Source organism: Hyperoodon ampullatus (assembly GCF_949752795.1).
Source record: "Hyperoodon ampullatus genome assembly, chromosome: 9".
NCBI lineage: Eukaryota > Metazoa > Chordata > Mammalia > Artiodactyla > Ziphiidae > Hyperoodon > Hyperoodon ampullatus.
The window spans coordinates 13,132,127-13,147,865 of NC_136922.1; the positions used below are offsets into that span (position 1 = coordinate 13,132,127).

A 15,739-nucleotide genomic window follows, 5' to 3' on the forward strand; every position below is an offset into this window, starting at 1 on the left:
TCCTCAGGCATCTGCTCTTGACGTTGACGCCCCCGTTCACAGCAGCTGCAGGGCTCAGCAGGACAGGAGACTGTGTGGAGGGGCAGACCCTCCCCTCACAGAAGGCCAGACAGGGAGCCCGGTATAAAACTGCACTGACAGCTCCACCATTATCCTACTACATCTGTGATCTTGTCCCGTTTTTCTGGTTATATCACCAAAATTCAACGCCCCGACTTAGAAGCACAGGATTTCAGAGCTGACAGCGTCTGCAGAGTGACAATGAGGGCAGCCCTGACACGGCCCCCTCTGTGCTGCTGGGGAGGAGGAGGGCCTGACCTCACCACACCCTGGGGTCCAACAGCCCCGCAGCTCCCACTGCTGACGGCGCCCCCTTGTGCTGACCTGGCCGCTGCCTCCCACTGCTTCCAGCCCCCAGGCCCCCTCCCTGCTGCCCCCCAACTCGCCCACAGGGAGCCTCACCCCTGTCCACACAGCAGGCCCTGCGTTCTAAGGAACCATGACACGTCCACCAATTCTCTCTCTCTCTTTTTTTAATTTAAAAAGAGTTATTAAAAAGAAAAAAGACTAGAGTGACTACCACCCCCCACCCCCTGGCCTCTGGCCCATGATCTCCGACCCCTGCCCTCCTCCCACTCTAATAACCTCCCTCATTCAGAAGTCAGCCCCGCCCACCCGGGCTGGCCCGGCCATCTGGTCCACCAATTCTTTCAACCCTCCTTGTCCATACCTAGCAAGGCAAGGGCTCAGTTTTTGATACTTACTGAGAAACTTAATTTTAAACTTATTCTCTGGCATTACCCGTCAGAGCAACATGGGAACAGAAGGGCACACTGTTCTAGATCTGTTGGGCCATACTGGCTGCAAACTTGAAAAACACAGAACATCCACTTTTTTCATGTTGTTTTAGCAAGACCTGCTAACAGTGCTATACTTTAGCATCAGAGGACACACCCAAAAGAAGTGCTACGTTAATCCTTGAATAACAGACAATTACACTTATTCTGCATTGTTTTTTTAGTGAGAAGACAAGTACCAAGCTTTACACACATGCCACGCCCTTTCATTTAAATATCAGAGGAGAATTTGGAGAAAAAATGAGGAAAGCATGAAACACCCCGTGAAGCAAGAGACACATGCATCTCCTTCTCCAACAAAGGACTGCAAAGCTCGGCCCACTAAGAGGAAGGTGACAAACTGACCAGGAAACAGGACCAAGAGAGAAACTGAAACTGGCTTATGGACGAGGGACCATTCACGCTTATTCATGCTTGTCGGTTCACAGGTAAGGAGTGGGTGAGAAGAGGCATGGTGGGGCTGAGGCGAGTGTAGACACAACCAGACTTCTGATGCACACAAGCGGCGGAAACAATGGCTACATCACGCTGGAGACACAAGAGGCAGCCTGAGGCCCTGAGGAAAACCATCGCTGAGCTGCCTAAGGGAACAGACTCGCTCAAACGGGGGACAGGCAGCTGCTGGTGTCTCAGACGTGGCTGGACACAGCCTAGAGCCGTAAGGCAGGACAGTCTCTAGACTCTGCTGAACAGAAGGAGAGAGACTGAACACTGGTATGTGGGGAAATCCTCTCTCTCCAGCCAGGAGACAAGGTCTGTCACAGCCCCTCAGACCACCTTCCCCTAAATCGCAGCTGTCTCATCGTCCTCCACGGCCCGAGTTGAGGGGACTGCGCGCAGCCTGCAAGCTTCCAGGAGCCACAGGGGCTCCCTGAAGTCACTGTCACCACAGCGGGGCTCCGATTCTCGGGGCCGTGGGCCACAGAGGGCCTCGTGAGGTCGTCTCTCACAAGACCAAACCAAAACACACACCAGGACACGCCAGAGAAGGTCTCTTAAGATACCCCAGGCAGCCACCTTCCCTCACCCGCCCCTCAGTGGACAACCTTCACGGTCAGAAAGCTTCGACCACAGGCCCTGGTGAGGCTGCCCCACCACGGGAACTAAAAGGATGAGCCTTTACACAGAGGAAAATGGCAAAGGCCGTTCTTACCATACACGCCGTACTCCAAATGTCAGCAGGGGTACTGTAACCTGCTCCTATTAAAACCTCTATGGATCTATACTGACGCGTCTGGATGTCTTCTGTGAAGTGTTTATGCTGGAAGGGAACAGACTGCATTACCGTGGAGAACCACAGACATTAAACGAGAGAAAAAGCATCTTCTAATACATGATCACAACCGAAATGTTTTAGAAAGAAAACTCTACTTACCACCCAACAAGCGTTTCCCAGGTCGGCAATTTTAACTCTAATTTTATCTGCATTCCGTGGGTCCAGGGGGTTCACCAACAGGTCGGCTGCCCGGGTTTTTGCTGGCATGAGCAAACAGCAGGACAGTTAGTGCCTGGGATAAGTGGTTTGCGTGTGTGCACACAATGCTTGCTGGGCACAGTCTCCTTTTCTAGAAAAGCGGTGGGTGATCATTTAGGCCTGGAATCCTGTAAGTTGAACTCAACAGAATTTAAATTCGTGGTCTCCACCTCTGGAAAATACTTCGCAAGAGAGCAAACTGCCCAGAGACCCCATGGACACTGCCTTGCCCTTTCTCCTTTCTCCCCATCCTTCACCGAGCAGGTCAGCCCTGCTTGGTTCCTGTATCTTTCAGCTGCTCCTCATTAGGCCATGCCAGTTCCCTAATGGATCCCGGCTAGCTCAGAAGTGCGTTATCACTTAACGTGAGGGTAGAGAGAACGCTCCCCAGGGGGTGCGCAGCCCTTCCTAAGTGGCCCACAGCCCTCACCTCTCCCTCTGCCTGGGCCGAGCACAGACACCTCAAGAGTTAGATGACGGCTGATTAACAAATACAAATGGGCAGGGACTAATCAATTCTGGTTTAGCTGTGGACAAGGAACACTCCAGAACAGAGGTCTCTTGAGACGGCCCGGGCCCTCTGAGGTCCCTCACGGACTTGTCAAAGACTCAAGCCACTCTCAACCCCCGGGAACCCTGAGGAATTCTCAACAGCAGGCACGGGGCCGGGATTCTCAGGGCTGCGGGGCCAGAGAAGCTTTTCAGACAAGCACAGACCAGACCTGCAGAAAGCACAGTTAACCAGGGGACAATGACAAAGAAGAAGAATGTAGTGAGGCCCAGACAGAAAAGGCTGAAGTGACTCAGCATCTCCATCAAACCTCAAACTGACCGGCAAGCTGGGATTTCTGGTAAAGATGAGATGTACCCATGGCTTTTCGTTCATTTCACAAGTAATTCTGAAACGGTATTCACAGACAAAACAGAAAAGCCCACTCAATGCAGAATATTAAACACCCTTTAGCTCACTCGAAGGTGGGGACTGTCCCTCCTTTGGGTAGGCCCGTGCTGTGGAGCTCGGCACCCCAGGTGGGCGGCAAGGCCAGGCTGCATGCACCGTGAGCAGGGCAGGGAGTAGGCGACGCACCCAGGACCTGGGGCGCCCACAGAGCTCCCCAGGAGGGGCCAGAAAATGCAAGAGAGCTCTGGCAACGTTTTAACCCTCAAGACCTGTTCCTCAGACTTACGGATCAACCCAAGCCAGCCAGGCCCACACACTCCCTTCCTGCTATCTGCCCTACACCACGTCCCTCTTTATGTGAGGACACTGATCCACAGTGAGGCCTCACCAAAGGCCAGGTATGAGCCGAGGAGAAGAAACACAGGAAATCAGAAATGATGAGAAGGACAGCACCACAAAGGCACACACAGAGGCAAGGTGTTCACACCGAACAGGGAATGGGCTGAGAAACCGAGTTCTAGAAGAAACCTAAAATGCCCACCCAACAGACAGATGGGCAGCACTGGAAATGGCTTAGATGGATCCCTCATGTCATTTAATAAAGGAGACTCGGCAGGCAAGAAGATGGAACGTGAGGTTTGCAGAACTGGATTCAAATCTGTTTCTACGTCTATACGTGACAAGACTCTGGCAAATGACTTAAACTCCGAGGCTCAGTCCTCCGTAAAGGAGGAAGAGGAAGGGACCACTCCTCCTCCGCCAAAAAATAAAAATGAAACAAGGACCAAACACAGGAGAGCTACGACAGCGCCTGGCTGCCGGATCCAGGGGCTCCCGCCTGCCTGCCACCAGCCAGACCACCCTCTGAGGCCAGGGCTTCTGAACGGCCAGTGAGGGACCAGCCAAAGCCCCCGCGGCACAGAGAGGATGGGAGGCCAAGCCGTGGCTTCCGGCACCGCACACCACTGAGATCAAAGGCCTGGCAGAAGAGGATGAGGCGGCAGGTTCTGGCTGAGCTGCCGGCAAGGGTGCTCGAGTGGAGAGAGGGGATCCGAAACTGCCCCTTCCTCCAGTCGTCGTTCTAAAGACGTCACGCACGAGCCACTTCAGCTGGAGGACAAGCACCTTAAAAACACAACATCACACACCTTCGGTACAGATCCCCCTCGACTTACGACGGGGTGACGTCCCAAAAAACCCATCAAAAGTTGAAAATATCGTTAAGTTCAAAATGCATTTAATTACACATCACCTACCACACGTCACAGCTGAGCCCAGTACCTTCAACATCACTCAGGACACTTACGCGAGCCCACAGTTGGGCAAAAGCAACTAACACAAAGCCTACTTCATAATAAACTGTGCTGAGTATCTCATGTAATTTAGTGCATCCTGTACTGAAAGTGAAAGGCAGACGGGCCGTGTGGGCACAGTGGTGGTACCTGTGCCAGCTGTCCGCTCGCGTGACCGCGTGGCTGCCTGGGGGCTGCCCAGCATCACAAGGTGGGGTCCTGCAGTGTATCGCTCTCCCGGGAAAAGATCACAGTTGAAAACGAGAAGCACAGCTTGTACAGAACGCGCTTCGCTTTCGCACCATCGTAAAGTCGACCCTTTGTTAATTCAGGGGCCACCTGTACAGTCTCTTTGTATTTAATGTCCCTCGTTTATGAGCACTAGACGACGTCTCTTTGGTGACATGCTGTTATTCTCCTAGTGTGTGTCTATGCGTGGTTACCAGGCACACAATGCATTCCAAATGATACTAGGGAATCTACCTCAACATTCTAACTGTATTAAGAACGCAAAGGACGTCAAAGAGAACCAGCTTGCACTTCGTTTCCCAGTGTGCTAGTTTCCTGCTCTGGGTAATCTGTAAAAGGTTACCTGAGTACAACACTCAAAAAGGCCCGTTTAAACACAGGGACAGTCACACCTGCTGTGCAGTCGTACGAGTTTTGCTTTGCCCAGAAATCAGATCACCTCCCGTGATTCAGGCGCTATTATGCAACTACCACAGCTCTTCCCTGCTCTCTGCTTCTACCAAGGAGGGAGTGAAAAGTGGGAAGAGAGGAGGGAAGACTTCACTTCAGGAAGGGCTGGAGTCCTTAAGTCATTCTGATAACCTGGTCTCTGGGTGACACTGTACTCACTCCATCTGAGGTAACCCTAGGAACCAGCAACATGGCAGCCAGTGGGGCCTCAGTGATGAAACAGCCAGCATCACTCATCTGCAAGGCACTGTGCTAGGCCCACACTGGCACTTTTATGTTTAAAACATCCTTACAAGGAAGGCGTGAATACCCTCTTTATATGCAGGAGATTTAGTACCAGCCTAAAGAAAGAGCAGAACTAGGAGATTTAATGCCCAAGCCTGACCTGTGTGTTCACAAATAGGTGCTGTGAGTATTTACTGAGTCCGCTCTACGTGCCAGACGTTACCCTGGCACCGGGAAGAGAATCAACAGGACATACAAGGTTCCGCCACCACACCCCAAATTAGGAAACTCACACACTCGCTGGGAATATGGGTGATAAATAAAATGAATGATTCACAGACCATGTCAAGTAGCTCTATATGCTAAGAAGAAAAACACAGTGGAGAAAGGCGATGGCTACTGATGAGGGTGTTTGCCCACGGGCGGGGGTGGAGAGGGCGTCTTTCCTGAGAAAGTGGCCTTTGAGGAGAGGCCTGAACAAAGGGAGGCACAGAGGAGAGAAGCCCTGGGCAGAGAGGACAGCAAGAGCAAAGCGCCAAGAGGCAGAGACAAGCCTGCACCCTTGAGGAAGCTCAGGAAGAAGGCCATGTGGGAGGGGCGGAAAAAGCAGGGGAAATAGAGGCGGGTGGAGCGCGGGCGGGACGGACTGCACAGGGCTGTGAGCTTTGGAGGACGAGGCCTCTGCGGGTTATGCTACACGGTCGGGGCGGGGAATGTGCTTTAAAAAGCTCTCTCGGGACTGTTCCTCGGGGAACAGACTAGGGGTGAGAAGAGTGTGCAGTCGTGTTCCATCAGCCTAGCCAAGGACTGCCACTGACATGGGTCACTTCTAGGTGAGGGGGAAGGGTTTCAACACACACCTTGCAGGTACCACCCTGCTCCCAGGCCTCTGTGCTTCAGATGTGCTGAGCCCAGATACGTGCTACAGCTCCAGCAGTAATGACCCAAGAGGAAACCTCCTCTTTTCAGCCTTCAGTGGCTACAAAACTACTCCAGGGAGAAGTTCACATCCTTAGCCGGGCATGTAAGTTCTTTCTCAATCTTCTCATTGTGGCCCCAGCTTTTCTTCTACTGTTTCCTAACGTATCCGTTCTGCTGTAACGACAAGGATCTACACAAACTCAGGAAAGGATGTTTCTCTCGCCTCATGTTCTTGTAGTACCTGGTGGCCAACTTCCAGTCTCTAGACCATACCCCCCCTTCCATGTAGGAAACAAAACACCTCCCCTGCGGGAGACTGTCCATGGTTATCCAAAGACCAGGCTGCAAACCCAAGCCGAGTGCCTCCAGATAAATGACTGGATCAATGAAAAGGTCAGCTTGGTAAGAGACTAGGATCAATGAAAAAAACAGACCTCCTATTTCTCCCTGATGCAATATTCACGCAACAGCCAGGGTGCTGGGGACAGAATGTGTTTTGGACGACGTAAAATTCTAACTGTGAATGGACAAAGGTGGGAGAATGGAAGAATATAGCCAGGTATCACTGATGTGTTGGTTCATTATTCAATAAACACTTATCTTAGCACTGACTTAGACGCTGAGGATACACAGATAGAAATACACAGCACTCTCCAAGCGTTCACATCCTAGTGAAGAGGAAGACAGTGGAAACGAACAACGAACACACAGTGAAGAAAAGTATGGCCAGCAGGAAAAGAGGGGAACAAGAACTGGGACCTGCCAGGGAACACAGTGAGGACCCAACAAAAGAAAAGAGGTGTGCCCAAACAAACAGGAGGAAGCATTCCAAGCAGGAGGGAAAGCATCAGCAAAGGCACAGAAGCGTGAGCAAGCATGCCATGTTCACACAGACACTTGTTATTATGTCTTAAAAATAAATGGGAATGAGACTATGCTACACTTGAGATTACTAAACCTTTCCACTGTTTACTCCATCAGTAAAAGATGTTTGAACACTCATTTCAATATATACATGTTTATAAACTTTACATATGACTGTTCCTACATATTATGTACATTATAAAAAACATTTTAAAAATATCAATAGCAAAAACTACTTGGAGACATGGCCGACTCCAGCCTGGGGCAGGGAGAGTATGAACCTGGGCACATGGCTCTAGAAGAGCCAGGGGGCACCTGAGGAATCACGGGGTTCTGTCAAAAGGACTTAAGAGCCAACCTGAGGAGGCTCACACAGACCAAGTGTGGGATGATCCTGGCATTCAAAAAAAAGCTGTAAACGATAACACACAATTCAATGTGTTAATTAAAGAGAAAAAAAAAATCCATGAGTCCACGATGTGAAGGAACGCGTGAGAGACTGCAGGGAGGGTGGTGTCTCCAGAAAGGGCATGGAAGCCTCCCTCCTGTCCCATACACCACGCCCTACACATCCCTTCCATCTGGAGGTTCCTGACTTACATCCTTTTTTGATAAGCTGATTATCTAGCAAGTAAACTGTTTTCCTGAGTTCCGTGAGCTGCTCTAACAAATTAATCCAACCCCAGGGCAGCGTCATGGAAACCTCTGATTTACAGCTGATTGTTCAGAAGCACAGGTGACAACATGGACTTGTGATGGATGTGGGGGGAGTGCAGGGGGAGACCGACACAGTCTTGTGAGACGGAGCCCTTAACCCTGGGATCTGACACTACCTCCAAGTAGTGTCAGACTTTACTTCAATTGCAAGACACGGAGCTGGTGCCGGAGAATTGTTTAGGTGGGGAGACACACACGCTTGGTAACCAAAAGCGTCAGCAGTAATATGGGAGCAGAATGAGAGTACAGGAGACACAGAGGTGGGTTTTTCCTCAGATGAGGCTACACTCCTCGTGAAGGCGTTTCATTAAGCACCTTCGAACCCTCTGGTCAGGGTAAAGGTAAACAGGAGCAGAATGTGTCTGTCCAATCACAAATTGTATATATATATATCCTTAGGATGGCTAGTTGTGGCCAAGGAGTAACAGAGAAGGCTTTGCGGGTCTCTCAGCTACTGGAATCAAAGGGGCTGCAGAACATCCTGAGCTGCTGGCAGGGCCGGCTCATCACCTGACTCGCCGTGTGTTAACATTCTCGCCAGCAGAGGGAGCAGAGGCGGTTTCTGAGCTCTTCCACTCGGGGCCAGAACGGAGGCCAACTGTGCGCGACACCCAGGGTTTGCCTACTGAAGTCCCCTAGCATGCCCCAGGCAGAGATCTGTCGTGTGGCATTCACCCTCAAAATCAGGGTTTGATATCTACATCATCACCACATTTAAACCCACACCGCTTCCTTTAAAATGTCCAAAGAAGAGTCTTATAACCAAGAACGGCTATCAAAATAAAGTAAGACACTTCCTCCTCACTACAAATGAAGAGCAGGCACACTTTTCCTTGAATAGAAACGAAACAAAACAAAAAAACCAAAAACTAAATATAACACTGTCAGGTGGAAGTACAAATTGTGAATTAAACTACCCATGCTAAAAAGCTACAGGGGTAAGACGCTAGGCTTGGAAGGTTTCTGCAAATGTACGATCACTAGCTAAAGACAGGAAGAAGGAACAAAACTCAGAAACGGGATCTGATATGCAAAGAGAAAGAGAAAGCCTAGTGGCACAGAATATATTCAAAATTACACTAACTTATTCATGAGTACAAAAGTAATAAAATGGGAATGGTTAACGCATACATACACGGCTCTACCATCGCCAGCCAGTTCCCTTCACAGCCTGTGTCAAGGGTATGACACTGGGGCCACTGAAAGCAGACACCGGATGGAAAGGGACACTTACTTTTTGGCAAATCGCCGGTGCTGGAGGCTGAGACTGTCCTGCTTCTGTCATGGGATGGACTGCTTTCCTCATGCTCAGTAAGCGGGGATCCCTCAGAAAGTGCAGAACCACAAGCCACAGGTTCTAAGGGCCCAGAGAACAACGAGGTGGAAAACTCTGGAAACTGGGACTCAGGCATTTTATGTCGTCCATTTGGCAATTCACCATTGAATTGTTCATAGGAGCTGCTGTATGTGTAATCGCTTTCTGCATGTGGCTCATCGAGGTTATATTCCTCGGGATTTGGGCAATCTTCCTCATCATCGTCTTCATCGTCCAGCTGCTGTTCCAGTAAGAATGGGCCATTCTCAATATGGCCATTGGTTTTGGGTGATTCCATCCAAGTGGGGTCTACGTTCGCGAATTCCTGTTCGACATCGTCTTCATCTTTCTCGGTGTTTTCTTTCTCGGTGTCTTCTTTCTCCTCCTGGTCCTCAGCTTCGCCTTAAAAAGTTGAAGGGTAAGAATGAGAACATGTCTCTCTCCTTAACAGAGTGCAGTAGGCACTTATCTCCTCCAACAAGAGACAAATTCGAACGTGCTAACTTCACGTGCTACAGAGCAGACACCTCTTGGCCCTCAGGGTAAAATCTTTAGGTACTCTAAATCTTATCTTTCATTTATTAAATAACTGGCCTACTCTTATTAGAACAAGTTAGCTCTTGGGGAAAATGGGCATAAATGGAGCTGTACTTCCATTTCTACCCTCTCCTCTATAATTTTCAGAAAAGGTCTGAGGGTACCTTACTGTTAAGTAAAAGCTTAATTACAAAATGAAGGACAATCATTAGCAAGATAAAGACATGGTGTTTCTCAGACGTTTGACATTAAAAAAAAACTATTTTGAAATATTAACATTTCTGGCACACATTTTACAAAGCAAGTACCAGACAACTCCCCACGCTCTCCAACAAGGCCTTGGAGAGAACCGCCCTCCTGTCTGAAGCATCAGCGCAGCACCAAGTCACCCAGCATGGTGACCTGGCGGGTCCTACTGTGGGAGCTCCTGGGCTCCTATGCAGCCCTGTCTCCAGAGTCCACTGACCATTGTTATTCGCAGTCTCACCCTCGGCTGCCTCCTCTAATCCTGCTGTTTTTAGTTTCACCTCTGGGTGGTATTCATCATCTTGCTCATTGGAAGGTACAGCTGATGTGATGTTTTCTTCTATGATTTTCCTTTCAGCTTCTCGCTCCAATTCTTCTATTTCCTGCAGGCGCTTTTCCAATAACTCAGCCTGCCTTTTCTGCTTCTTTTTCAGTTTTTTCTTTTTGTTTTTAGATATTTTTCCTATCTACAACATGTTAAGAAAATACCACAGGTCAGTTTGCTTCTTTTTAAAGCACTACGCAACAGCGTAAGTACTGGCAGCATGGCAAATACTAACACAGGCTGTTTTTCTCAGGTCGCATTCAATTAAAATCACATGCCCAGACATGAGATCCACATCACGGTTAGGGTTACAGCAAAACCAGAAAAAAAGAAACCAGTGCTAATATCATGTAACGGGACTACCACCAGGTCTTGCCCTCAGAGGGATATAGCTTAAATCCAGCAAGTCTTTCCCCTTTAAACTCTAAAAAGAACTAAATATGCTGAGATACTCTTGACTTTAAACAAGAAGCACCTCTTGCAAGTTTTATTTGCTGCTGCCTGTCTATAAAGTAACAATGTCCCCTCTCCTTAACTGTCTTACTCAACTGCTGCCAAATCAGGTGTTTCTTGGTCAACAGCACTGTCTGCGTTTGGGTCTCACACACTGAACTGTTATCGATAGCCAAGACTGCAGGAACTGTAAAAAATGAGCACGTGAAGTAAAGGGAAAAAAGAAAAAGCCATGGTTTCATTCTGCCTCCAATCATGGCGAGCTGACTTGGAAAGTACTGGCAACGAGAGCCTCCAGTCTTCCACAGAATCAGTAATCAAAACAAGCTGCTCAAGCCACAGCAGAACCCAGCAGGCCAGGTGGAATAATTCTTACAGCTCCCTCTCCTACTAGGACTTCCATTCCAAACTGAGGGCTGCTGGCAGCACTCTGAAGTTCTGCACATTTCCTTCCAAAACCTTTTGGTTCATAAACATCTTTTAAAACTTGTAGATGACCCATCAACTCAAGACATATATATATATATATATATTTTTTTTCTATGCTTGACTGGAACCAAGCCAGGTTTAGCTCTGCTGGGGTAGGATTTAATTCCAAACAGCTTGCTTCATTTGCTCACACTCAGCATTTTGACAGGACCACAAAGATAATACTCTTTCATATTTAAGTACTACCTGGAAGTGAAAAAATCAGAACAGCAGCTTCAGAAAAACAGGTAACTTAGAGGCAGATCAGAAATAATATAAAGTGTTTTTGGAACAATCCCTCTTAAAACTCTATCTCTATAACCTCACATTTTACCAGACTCAGCCAAGAGCACTCCAGAAAGTGCACAAGGAAAACAAAGATAAAATCTGGGGCCACTCTAACTATCCCCCAACTCTAAAAATCACTTCACCTTATCAAAATATTGTCTTACATAATCAAGGATACCCAGCATTTATGAACATGACTGTCTTTTATATTAAAATACATGACAACATCTGTGATTGAGAACGGAACAAAAAAATGCACAACCAATTCCCCCAAACAATCCATAATGAAAAATTGTTGCAGAAAGAAACAAAAACTGATGTTACAATTCGAAACGTTCAATAATGAATAGTCACTTTGGACATGGAGGTGAATGTAAGTGTCTGTGTAAGTACTTACAGGTTTTTGCTGCGGAGCAGTGCTCACTAGAACAAAACAAAATAAAATGAACAGTTAGAGCGAAATAGATACTTATCTCCATGTAGGTAATCTGAACTGTAAAATGAAATAACTACTCTCTTTTAATGGCTATGCAACTCCAACAACCGTTAAATATTAAAACTTCTGAATCAGAGAGACCTGAAGTTTATCCAACGCAAACAAATGATTGGCTCTTAAAAGGCAAAGCCATAGTGGTTCATATGGAGTCATTTCTCTTACTTATCTAAAATTAAATACGCATTCATTTCAAAAACAGACAATCCCAAAGCACTGACTGATAAGGAAATGGAGAAGAGTCATCCAACCAAATTCGTTTAAAGACAATGAAATGAACAATTCACTTACACAACTATGTTTGAAAACTATTTCACAAGTTTATACAACTAAAGTTAAGTCCAATACTGCGGCAAATATTCTAGAAATCACACGAACAGACTTGGCCAGTGTCAGAAGCTTGATAGACTATGGTTCCGTGATCTAAAAAACACCCTGATGTTAGAAAACGAGATTCAGAAGTGGTGCGTGTCCCAAGAGCCCCAGGCAGACAGAGGGCTTTTGCCCTGCAGTCCTCGTGCCTGCCTGGCAACGCACTAGGGCAGACAGCACGTGAAGAGAGGGTGAAAGCAACGTCCACACTTCACTGCCGCCACGACACTGCGAAAACCAGAAATAAAACTACATACACCAATACTCAAGTCAGTTGGTCTTCTCCCACCCTGAAGTCTTTTGAAACTAATTCTAAATCCACCAGCTAGACTCAGATTGATGTAGCTGTGCTCACTGGAGTCAAGGAAGCACGCTGACGGCTGAACGTCGGCTACGTGAGACCTCCTGCCATAACAGACACTCCTCTGCAGAGAAGTGGGCAACACAGGACAGTGTTCCAAGGAGATGAAGCAGCAGGTAAAAATTCAATAAGCTTTTAAGGGAGGACAAAGTAGTTCAAATATTAAAGTACAACTTAACTGGGGCATCTTCCTGCTCAAGAAAAAGGTCTAGCTGCTTCTAGTCATCAGACGCTTACAAAAGCCCCTAATGCATACACATCTGACTCAACTGCCCCCAGTGAACAACGTGGCGGGCTCTCAAAGCTGGCTCAGCCCCTCACCTGCAGACCCCGAAGGAGGAGGGGCGCCCGCTTTCTGCCACTCGGTGGCCTCGGCTGCCATCCGTCTCACGTATGCGTCGTCCACGCACATCAAGATGTTTTCCGGCTTTATGTCCGTATGAATGATCTTGCACTTACTGTGTAGATAATCTAACCCCTGAAGGACCTGATCACGTGAAATCAAGAGGAGAGATGACTTATTAATACCTTTATTATTTAACATCTGTTTGTAAAATAGTTCAAATCATTACAAGGCACAAAATACAATGGATACAAAGGGTTTTAGTAAAAATCTTCCTCCCACCCCGGCCCCCATAGGAACCCAGCTCTTTCCCAGAAGCAAGCAATGTGTATCATCCTGGAGATAATTTATGCTCATGGAAGCAAATGCATCTATACATCTACTCTTTTACATAACAACTTCAGTGAGATATAATTTACATGTCACACACTTCACCCTTTTAAAGGTACCATTCAATGGTTTCTAGATGTGCAGCCCTCACCACTGTCTAATGTAGACCATTTTCATCACACAAAGAAGAAACACTGCACACCCAGTAGCTGTCACTCCCCCTCTCCTCCCAACTCCTCCAGCCCTAGGCAACCGCTAGTCTACTTTGCTGGGTCTGGATATTTTAAATAAGTGGAATGATACAGAGTGTGGTCTTTTGTAACTGGCACAGTACTTTCAAGGTTCATCCAAGGGTAGCATGTATCAATACCTCATTTCTTTAAATGCCAAATGATATTCCATTGAAAACACCACATTTCATTCACCTGATGAATATTTGACTTGTTTCCATTTTATGGCTATTATAAATAATATTGCTATGAACATTCATGTACAAGTTTTTGTGTGGACATATGTTTTTTATTTTCCTTGGGTATATGGCTAGGAGTGCAGTCGTCGGGTCATATGGTAGCTCTATATTTAGCCTTTCAATGAGCTGCCAAACTGTTTTATACTATGGCTGCACCATTTTACACTCCAATCAGCAACGTGCGAGGATTCCAATTTTTTCATCATGGCCAATACTTGTCTTTTTATTTTAGTCACCCTACTGGGTGTGAAGTGTGTATCTCATTGATCTGCATTCCCATAATGGCTAAAGATGTGTGTACATTTTTAATATTGCAAGAAAGGAGGATTAAATAGCCCTGGTATCCAGGCAACACTATAGCACTGAACTAAAAGAAAATGCTAAGCCAAGATACTCATGTACTTATTATATATATCATATACATATCATATATATCACAAAAATTACAGAGTATGGTGACCTAAATGCAAGGCCAAAGTTTTTCTGGAATTATTTCCATTAGAGGGAAATTGTTTCAATTCTTTCCATAAGGAAAAAAATATTTAAAAAATACAGTTCATGTTCCCATACATCAGAAACTCTACAAGCTCAATAAACATTAACTTTTGATAAACATCCTCATTCAAACATTTTAAGTCATTTAGGGGCCTTGACGACACTAGACAAGGAAGTGAGAGAAAGACAAGCAGAAGATATATAATATCAATCAGCTCTGACAAGTTCTCAGCAAAAAACCCAATGCTCCTGTCTACCTTGAGTTCCTGGCTAAACAATCTTAACAGACGGCAAAACATTAGTAAGTCAAGGGAAAGAGGTTTCAGAAGAAAATGAAAGGGAGACCTGTCTCTTAAACAAGATGAAAATCCTCACACATATCTAAAAAAACTTTTCCTAGGAAATACTTTTACATGACTTCACTGACTGAACAACAGTCGAGCTCCTGTAACAGACCATACACCCTTCTAGATGTTTGACACATAGCAATAGAAGTTCCCTGTCTCCATTGGGCCTTGACTTTTTACCTTAGAATTAATATTGAATTTTAGATAATACTTTGATTAGAATATGTTTAAATTATGTTTAAAATGTCAAAGAACCAATAGGAAGAAAGAGATCATTATATATTTCCATAGAGAATAGGTTATAATTCTGAAGGGAACACAATCCAATGAGCCTGTATGTTATTCACTGGCATTCACGTATCTTCTTTGAACAAACTGAAATATCATGTGGAGTTTTTATATCGGAATAACAAGAGAAATTATGAGAAGTACAAGAAATTAATGGACAGGTACACTGATGACTTCCAGCCTGCGGAAGTAAAAGGAATTAAGAGCTTTTAGAAACTTTAAACTGTTTTAAATTATTCCAACTGAAACTTCATTTCAATCATCAAATATTAACTCAAAGTTAAAATGTCAGCATCTTTCCAAAAATATCTTTTCACCACCACCCATGCATAAGTTACTCCTAACTTTTCACCTTAGTTCTTTCATAGTTCTTAGGTTGTTGTACTGTGTGAGAAGCTACTCAGGTAAGAGTTAATGTGATCCAGTATCCAAAGGTGTTAAATGAATTCCAATGACAATGAGGTACTTGAGAGGAGCAAAGTGTTCTCAGTAAGAATTTAAGGTTCCAGATTTTTAATACTGGCTGTTGCACTCAACTGGGTTAACCTTCCTCAAGAAGCACAGCTTGTGTCTGACAATGAACATAAGGAACAGACTATCAACCGGGATCAAATAAGTTAATTAAGATAACACAAATCTTAAAGGAAACAGTTAAGAGA

At 46.2% G+C, this 15,739-nt stretch overlaps 1 protein-coding gene across 6 annotated transcripts in view; it reads right to left on the reverse strand.

The window, feature by feature from the left end:
* The window catches only part of SRPK2 (SRSF protein kinase 2), a gene marked incomplete at its 5' end in the record, with an annotated part of 230,134 nt that overhangs the window by 15,573 nt on the left and 198,822 nt on the right, over positions 1-15,739 (reverse strand). For 5 of the 6 annotated variants that reach the window (XM_079711986.1, XM_079711981.1, XM_079711983.1 and 2 more), the window contains 6 exons: positions 2,011-2,118; positions 2,233-2,333; positions 9,185-9,667; positions 10,269-10,515; positions 11,980-12,005; positions 13,130-13,295. In XM_079711986.1, the coding sequence (XP_079568112.1) occupies positions 2,011-2,118; positions 2,233-2,333; positions 9,185-9,667; positions 10,269-10,515; positions 11,980-12,005; positions 13,130-13,295 (1,131 nt within the window). The remainder of the gene's footprint in view (positions 1-2,010; positions 2,119-2,232; positions 2,334-9,184; positions 9,668-10,268; positions 10,516-11,979; positions 12,006-13,129; positions 13,296-15,739) is intronic. The other variant, XM_079711982.1, reaches the window with a different exon arrangement.